General features: G+C 37.3%; 2 protein-coding genes and 1 pseudogene across 2 annotated transcripts; 1 reads left to right on the top strand and 2 right to left on the bottom strand.

The window, feature by feature from the left end:
- Positions 1 to 290: 290 nt before the first annotated feature.
- On the top strand, positions 291 to 860 carry LOC148587731 (uncharacterized). Its single transcript, XM_088512785.1, has one exon. The coding sequence runs from the start codon at positions 291 to 293 to the stop codon at positions 858 to 860; it is 570 nt and encodes a 189-aa protein (XP_088368911.1).
- Positions 861 to 2,804: 1,944 nt separating this feature from the next.
- LOC132166451 (putative aspartic proteinase GIP2 pseudogene) lies at positions 2,805 to 4,245 on the bottom strand (annotated as a pseudogene).
- Positions 4,246 to 5,524: 1,279 nt separating this feature from the next.
- Positions 5,525 to 6,871, bottom strand: LOC148587730 (uncharacterized). Its single transcript, XM_088512784.1, has one exon. The coding sequence runs from the start codon at positions 6,869 to 6,871 to the stop codon at positions 5,525 to 5,527; it is 1,347 nt and encodes a 448-aa protein (XP_088368910.1).
- Between the last annotated feature and the right edge of the window lie 2,471 nt (positions 6,872 to 9,342).

The following is a 9,342-nucleotide window of genomic DNA, read 5'->3' as shown; positions in this document are numbered from 1 at the left end:
TCAAAACTATAGGGACCTACTGTGATAAAAATTAAATCATAGGAAAAAAAAAATAAAGTAACAAAATCGTAAGAAGTATTTAGTATTTAACCCTAATTAATTATTGTTAAGCGGATGGTTTTAATTAATTTGTTTGACCCATCAACTGGATCAAAAAAAGTCATCCACCGTTAGATGGGTCAAGATCGAAGAATATGGGACGGGGAGGCTAAAACATTCAATGCCATCATTGGGTGCCAGCTCTGCCTGTGGGTACACTTTACGCCATTATCAAGCTGACTCAGAGGTCCATGGCAGATTTTAGACGGGCTTTTGAAGACGGGGATGCAGACCACCCATCTGCATATGGTCAGGGTCCCTCGCAGTGGGTTGCACCTGCTGTGGGGTGGGTTAAGGCGAATTGGGATGCGGCGCTGGATTCTTCGTTGGGTCGGATGGGCTTCGGGGTGGTGGTGAGAGATCATATGGGGTATGTACGTGCTGCACGATGCATGACTCAACTGGGTTTCCTATCCCCGGCTGCAGCAGAAGCACGAGCAGTGTTAGTGGCCATTCAACTATGCAGTGAGATGGGCTTTTTCCAGGTTCAGTTGGAGGGAGATGCTAAGGGCGTGGTTGAAGCTGTACGGGATACTAGCACGAATTTTAGTCGCATGGGACCTTTGGTGGATGATGTTAAAGCTGCTGTGCAGGTCTTCTCTCAATGGCAGATAGGCTTTGTGAAGCGGGACAGCAATAGAGTTGCCCATGCACTTGCTAAGTTGGCTGTTAAGGATGTTCTAGAGAAGACTTGGATAGATAATGCTCCTGATTGTATTCGAGAGTTTATTCAGCTACAGCATTTTGCTCTGGTTGGCTGATTTACAAATGAGAATTCCACTTTTACCTCAAAAAAAAAAAAAGAAAAGAAAAAAGAATGCGTTCATACATGAAATTGCAAGTCGTGTGTTCTTTATTAATTCTTTTTTTGGACTAATTATGTGAACAGATGGCGAATGAAAGAGTATTAAACTATTGAAATTAATTTAAAGCCAATTATATAGATAAGAAGTATATAAAATATACATGAAAGATATACAAATATATTTTTTCAATAAAAATGTCATTAGCTTGGCTGGCAAAATAGGTACCTGACACGGTCCGTGAGCACCCGTTACACAATTAACTTATACACGAACACGACCCGTTTAAGCCATTTAAAATAACTGGGTCATATCGGGTAGACACGACCCGACCCGTTTAAAAAACCTTGAATTAAAAAAAAATAATAATAATACCAATGCCATTGTTAATTGTTAACAAATTGTTAATAAAAACATTCACAAAGATTAGAAATTTTCAAATCTATACATATTAGATAGTTTATTTCCATCATTGCAATAAAGAAGAAGATAATAAAAATGAATAAAAAACAAAAAGAGCTAACAAAAACAAAATTAGGGGTATGGCGAGTCGAATCAGGGGTATGGCGGGTTTGCTGTCCATTTTTTAACGGGTCTAGCGGGTCAACTTGCCAGACACGAAAATTAACGGGGTCTTAAACGGGTGACAAGATTAAAAGCCGAACATGATAAGGTCAAACCCAATACCTGTTAATTTTTGTCGAATTCGCGGGTCGTGTCAAAATTGTCAATCCTAAGCTAGATAAGAAATATGCACAATATAATAGGAGTGGGTAGATTAATCGGTTATCGATTACCAGCCGTGTACCGGTTTCGACCAACTGATATTAACCGTAACCGATATACCGATAACTTTATCGGTTAAATTTTTTATACCGGTATGCTTATCGGTCTGGGTTCGGTCCGGTTAAAAATTTCATATCGATTAACCGTTTGACCGATATAAACCGTTAAGTAGGGATGCCCAAACGACGTAGTTTTGTGATTATATATATATATCTATGTAACCTTATCTTAATTTGAGTTTGGGTAGGTTTGATTTTTTTTTTTTTTTTGTGATGGCATTGGATGGGATTTCTTTGCCTTTGGTGAAAGCATTTTTCATTAACTAGTTTTGTTAGTCTAATTAGCATTCATTATGTTAATTAGTCTATTTGCTTTGGAAAAATGTATTTTATAATATATTTAAAAAAAAAAAAAAAAAAAAAAAAAGTTGTGGTGAATCAATATAAAAAAAAAACTTCAATTTTTAGCCAACAAAATAAATATTTGGGTCCCAACAAAAGTATTTGGGCCCTAAAATAATTCATTTTTAATAAGTTATTTTAGCCCAACAAAAGTATTTGGGCTCTCAAAAGTAAAAAAAACTCATTTTTAGTCCAACAAAATAAATCAATATAAAGCTCTACCGTTATAATCTATAATTTCGATTAAAATTCTTATTGGTTTGGTATCAGTTAATAAACCGTTTAATCGAAAATTATCAGTTAATAACCGATAAGAGCCTTGGACCGTTTTGACCGATACCCAGGCCTTCAATAGATAATACCCAAATATATATATATATATATATATATATATATATATATATATATATATTACACAATCTCCCCTGATCTATCAAAAAATTTCATATATATATATATTACACAATCTCCCCTGATCTATCAAAAAATTTCAATGTCCTTTATATTGCGTGGACATTCACAAGTATGACTGACTGAATTAAAATCATTTAATAAACAAAAGCCTACAAATTTGTTTAAAATCTGTTTAATTAATAAATAAACCGACAAGCCTACAAATTTGTTTAAATTCTGTTTAATTAATAAATAAACCGACAAGCCTACAAATTTGTTTAAATTCTGTTTAATTAATAAATAAACCGATACCGAACCGAACTAATCGCGAACAACTCTCTTCATTTAAATCCTTAAAACACAAATACAAGAACAAGCCGGGGGGAAGTAGTACAAATATTTACAACCCCCCACCGTTTTCCAAGAAGAGGGAAATGGAGAAAACAATTTACAAAGAGTATTTAGGCCAGGAGTCAAATTTGAAGTCGGAGCAAGATCTCTCCCACATCAGCAGAGACGGGCTAAATCCCAGCATAGAAGTACCCAAATCAAACTGTAGCACGATGTCCTCCAATTGATATCCCCCTAACACGATCGAAGTCATTGGGTTCAAACCTCCATCCAAGAATCCCAAGCACATCACTTCGTCGTTTACCCGGACCATAGAATTTCTACTCAATATCCTCCACTTCACCATCGCACTCTGCAGCACCAAGTCAATAGCCGGCACTTTTGTCCTCAGCTGCTTGCTGTCGATGCCCTTTGAACTGAAGCAAAGGCCAAAAGGTGCCACAGATGCCACCCTTGTCATATTCATTGAAGCAGCGGCTTGAATGTAAGCTTTGATAAATGTCGCGTATATTGTGCTCTCCAAGGTCGTGTAGGGGACAATCGTGCTTAATTTGGTCCCCCCATTTGAGGATAGCAGTGATGCGTTGAGGGATAATCGGTTGCCATTTATTTTGATGGATTTGACGCCGATGGAGTGTTCTTGTAAGGAGAACAGGGGTGTGTACGTTACAGACCTTGAAATTTCAGGGCCGAAAACAGAGTCGTGGGGCCCTTGGTCGGATACTAGGATGCCGTCCGATGATGACAGGCAGATTGTGAATTTCTGTTGGGTGCCTAGAGCCGTGGATATTTGTGACGGCAGAGCAATGGGAGTTCTTCCGAGGCCCATCATTCCTTTGGCGCCTCTTGCTAGGCCATTCAGCAAGAACGTGGGCGCGCAGGAGAAGACGAATTGATCGACGGTCGCCTTTGACCCGGCTGTGGACCCAACGGCTACGATGTCTTCTACAAGTTCTCCCCGTGTGGCCATTCGTGTGATCCCGTTTTCTGTGGAAACCTCGCACGGTTGGGCGCTAGAGGGGCAAGTAGTCCTCTTTGTCCCAAGATCATGGGCTTTTTCTCTTGAGCATTTGATCGAGCGACTGGGGATCGAACGGGTAGAGGATGAGGCGAATCTGGAGGAGCAGTCAGTCCAGAGGAGTGGACCGCCGAGATTGACTACAAGGTTGACCGGTATAAGTGGAGTGCCGTGAAGGATTTTGGTTACGTATTGGAGGGTTGTAGCATCTTTGGTGATGGGGAGGAGCAGAGCATTTGGTAAGGGGGAACTCTGAGATTGAGATATGTGGGTAAGGTACCAGACGGAGCAACAGAGAAGAAGAAGGAACTGATGAAAAGAGGAAGCCATAGAAGGAAGCCGGATTGCTTTGAGGGGGAGAGAGAGAGAGAGAGAGAGCGATTTTTTAAAAGGTACTGCGGTGGGACGCCGCGGCAGAATAAGATTGACTTGTGGAATGGATAAGGCCTTGGGATTTGTAGTACTTTTGCTGACTAGACATCATGCATCCCAACTACTACGAGGGCCAGAGTTCATCTTCTCACTGTTGAAATGTGATTCATGCGAGGGAGAAAGTTTTTTAATGCATAAATGCCTTTCATGGTAGCTTCAGCTTGTGGAATAAAATAAAAGGAGAAACTTCATTAAGGATCTCTAAAGTTTTACTCGTTTTGAAATACTTTTTTTGAACTTCAAAATTTTTTAATTTAGTCCCCTAAATTTTTAATTATTTTTAATTTAGACCCCTCCGTCAAATTTTAAACGTCACATGATGTTTATACCCCTGACTTTTGTATAAAATTTTAACTTCTAAAATGTATATTTATTTAAAAAAAAAAAAAAACAAAACAAAAATCAGGGATATTTTGGTCTTTTTTAAAATTTTTAACAGATAAAATTAACAGAAGGGTCCAAATTGAGAGCAATTGAAAGTTCAGGTGACTAAATTGAGAGATTTTGAAGTTCAGGTGGAGTATTTTAAAACGGGTGAAAGTTTAGGGGTTCTTAGTGAAGTTTTCCCTAAAATAAAAAAGCATGCTTTTTTAAGACACATAATGGTCATTTTGAAAGCTTTTGAGATTGTTGTATTGATATCAAAGGTGTATATTTTATACAAGTACAATAGATAGATCATGTAACCTATCTACCTATAGTTTAAATTCAAACAAACATTAACTAGCTATCTATACATTTGAATAATATATCTAGCTTATCTATGCATTTGAATTTAAACTATAACAACAATATCAAGTAACAGAACACATCTTTGGTTTGGCTGTTGAGATAGTGTTGGAGTTTGATGATGTGGTAGAAGATATATTGTTAGCACATTTTAGACGTTGTAAAGTGGTCCAGTGCAAGAACAGGGGTGGGTGGAAAAAACTGGTCAGAACCAATGCATCTTCCTGGTAATTATATCATTTGTCTTAGACAATAGAATATAATATTTGTACCGAACAACGTAATCGTGGGGGAATTGCTAGTCCCTGTATATCAGATAAGAGTACGGCAGCATCAGAAAAGAGTGTGCTCAGTTTGGATAAGTAGAGATAAAGCTCATGGAAAAGTGGGAAATCCAACACCTGAAGGAAAGTATAAGAGCCCAAAAAAAAAGACAGCTTCTAAATCTTGGTTTAGGTAGTGAAGGTATATGCATATCTTTCTTGTACAAGTTAATTAGGAGTAGTAGTCATCTAGCCCATCCAAACTACAGCTGAAATAGAAGTAAACAACGACAAAGAACAGACCATATGATCTGTGGCACCAGTATCAATGATCCAAGGGTTGTGTTTTGGATCACTATGAATGGAAGGGTGAATTGTGCTAGTAGAAAAAACAGAATATTTAAAATCAAGATTAATAAAAGAAGATGAACCTGTCATCTTTGAAAAAAGATGATCTTGATTATGCACACAACTAATTGTGTTTGTAAAAGCTGGAGACATGACAGACATAGCAGAAGGACTTGGACTTGGAGAAAACTGTTTCAGCATGCTCATTAACTGTTGACACTGATCAAAGTTGATTGGCAATTGTGGAGAAAATTGTTCAGAAGGAGAAGGAGAAGATTCCTCTATAACAGCAGCATCTTGAACATAGTTTGCTGAATGTGGAGCAAAAGTAGACCGATTTCTTGTAAATTGGAATCCTGGAGGATAGCCATGAAGCTTGTAACACTTATCTGCAATGTGTCCAGGAATTTTGCAATGAGAGCAAACTGGTTTTTCCTTCTTGGCAAAGCTCCGCCTTGTAGGTTGAGTAAACCTATTTCCAACTTGTGAATTCCTTGTCATGAGTGCAGCAGTCTCATGAGACAATGAACTAAGAGAAATTTCTCTTTGTTTCTCTTCTTGAACAATTAGAGAGAAAACTTTGGTTATAGAGGGAATTGGATCATGAAGAAGAATTTGGCCTCGAATCTGAGAATATGATTCATTGAGACCCATAAGGAATTGAATTGTGTATTCTTGGCCTCGAAGATCAAGAATTTGCTTCATCTTCCCACAATGACAGCAAGCACACAAATCCAAAGGTTTGAAATTATTCAATTCATCACATAATGCCTTAAGACGGGTAAAGTATTGACTTACAGACATATTGTCTTGAGTGAGAGTGGAAAAAGACTTCTGTAATTGAAAAATCCTTGGACCATTCTTCTGTGAAAACCTTTCTTTCAAATCCAACCAAATATCTTCAGCATTAGTCATATAAATGAGAGAAGTTGCAATCTCCTTTGAAATGAAATTCATAATCCATGATGCAACTAGATCATTGCAACGAGTCCAAATCCTAAACTTAGCAATAGTAGTATTTAATGGTTTCTTCAAGGTACCATCTACAAATCCAATCTTGTTCTTGGCACTGAGAGCCATGAGCATGAACCGACTCCAAGAATTGTAATTATTCCCAGACAACAGTGTGCAGACCAGCATAATCCCTGCATTATCAGCATTAGAGAGATAAAATGGATTGGTTTTAGTTGAAAAAGGATCAGAAGAAAGAGGAATGCCACTTGAGGAAGATGATGGAACAAACGCCATTGATAAATCTTCACAAATTCGTGAAGAGCTCTGATACCATATCAAGAAATAGGAAAAACAGAGTATTGAGAGAAAAATTCTCTTTTGTAAAACTTTATTCAATCAATTGATTTTGTACATTTACAATATATATAGTATATACTAACTGCTAACTACATAACAATAGATTGTTATTTACAAACCAAGCTTAACAGAAAGAATAACAGTTTTAGTCTTCAGCAGCTTCATCGCGTCATCGCGCTTCAGTATTTTCAGCCTACTGCGAGTGCAATCGATCGCATTGCATGAAGGCGATCGATCACACTACCCGAGAGCTTTTGTTTCTTCTCTGTTAGTGCGATCGATCGCACTTATTAACAGTGCGAGATTGCGTTCAATCGCAGTTACAGAAACTCAAAATACTTTGAGTTCCTGATACATATCTTCCTTGTACAAGTTAATTAGGAGTAGTAGTCATCTAGCCCATCCGTCCCCTCTCTCTATTCCTTCCTGGAAGAATTTTTGGAAACTAAATCTTAATAATAGATTAAAGTTGTTTTTATGGAAAATGGTTTGGAACATTATTCCCACCAAAGATAGGCTCAGTAAGGTTTTTTGTATCCTCCTGATGAAATGTTTTGTCCTCTTTGCAAAACTGCTGTTGATTCTCTTATCTATCTTTTTTTCCAGTGCAGTTTTGTAATGATCATTTAAAGGTATTCTTTCTGGCCTCTTGATTCTTTGGTTTGGTCCAACTTTAGTTTCTGATTGGGTAAATTGTATCACTAACCCTTGTTTTGTTGTAGGAATCCCAAAGTCTGATGTGCATCTATTCCAAATATATGCTACTGTTTTGTGTGACCTTCTTATGTGGTTTGGTAGAAATCGAGCAGTTCATGATGATCGATGGAGTCTTTCCAAATGTGCTTGTTTTATCTAGCACTATAAAGAAAATCTCTCTGGATCATTTGGAAAGGCATCTCGTCTCCTTGTATGGAAAAATGGTCCCCTCTAGTGGACTCCTCCCTCAAGATAAATTTTGATACTGCTATAAGAGATTCTTTCTTGGCACAAGGAGCTGTCTGCCGTGACTCTTCGGGAAAAATCCTAAAGGTTGTTTCTCATATTAGCCCCTTGTGTGATCCCACTTACGGTGAAGCCTTAGCTGCTGCTCTAGCCATCTCTTTGGCTATCTCTTTAGGCTGTACAGATTTCTCTCTAGAAGGGGATTCTCAAGTGGTGATTATGGCGCTGCAGCATCCCTCCATAGTTCGTGACTGGAAGATTGCAGATATCATCTCTGACTCCATTGCTACCATCCCCCTGTTCTCTTCTTGGAGAGCCAAAAAATTCACAAAGTGCAAACTTCTGCGCCCATCATGTAGCGTATTGGGCCGCGACTAGAGTTCATTCTAGAGAATCATTTACCTCATCCCCTACTTTTCATATTTGTAGTGGCAAAGACCCACTTTCTTTAGTCTGATTTTTGTTTTATGTTGTCCTTTGTTCTTGTTTGTTTTTGTTTTTGATGTAATTAAAAAAAAAAAGCATAAATCATCTTGAAATGAATGGCAACAGCATTATAGCAAATACAGGTTATGGTAGGTTAGGTTAAGCAGCATTTGGGCATTGTCAGAAAAGCTCAAACTTTAAGCTAAGAGCCTCTCTATTGGTTGTTTTGTTTTTTTTTAGAGAAAGAAAGAAGGGAAAACCTTTTCTGTCTAAAAGAAAAAGGTATAAGAAATAGTGATATTATTGCACTTGGCGTCACCCCTTTTCTCACTTTATAGGTACCGAAGAAAATGGTTAATATATAATTATATTTCATGTCAATTGAAAAGAATGTTCAGTTAGTTATAGTGTATTGGTATTTTTATCCTCTCAAAAAGTAGAAAGACAAAAATATTTCTGCACTATAACTAACTGAATATTTTTCCATTTATTTCAACTGAATAGGATTCTATTCCTAAAGAATTAGTCTGCACTTAGCAGAAGTCATAATTTCCTCGGCTTTCATCTTTAATTAACCCCATTAATTGCCTTCTCCAAAGGAATCTGCAATCTCCCCTGTTGAATTTACTATATTGACTTATGTGCAATTATGGCAGTCATTCAAATGGTAACTAGGTTCGTTGCAGGGGAGTAGAGTGGAGACACTTCCCTTTGTTTTAAGGTGGAACGGCTAGTGGTTTGGTTGAGTTGTTGTTTTTGTTAGCTCCTTGCTCAACTCAGTTGGCAAGTTGCAATTGTTGTTAAGAAATTTATCCTATTTTTTTAGAATCGGTGATACTTGAAAATTAGGAAGAACGCATTTGAATGATCCCATGGAGAATATACACACAAATGCATATGTTAGTATATGTTAGTATGATCAAGATTTGTTTTTGTCCATTTCTTTTTTTAAATTCACCAATAAATTTGTTGGACTTACAGATTTAATGATGAATTTACTAATCTCTAGTATGGAGATGAACAAAAAATAGACAAAATAT

Source organism: Corylus avellana, chromosome 2 (genome assembly GCF_965113065.1).
Source record: "Corylus avellana chromosome 2, dhCorAvel1.hap1.2, whole genome shotgun sequence".
Lineage (NCBI taxonomy): Eukaryota > Viridiplantae > Streptophyta > Magnoliopsida > Fagales > Betulaceae > Corylus > Corylus avellana.
Note: the sequence above shows the minus strand (reverse complement) of the source record. Positions and strands in the feature narration are given on the sequence as shown.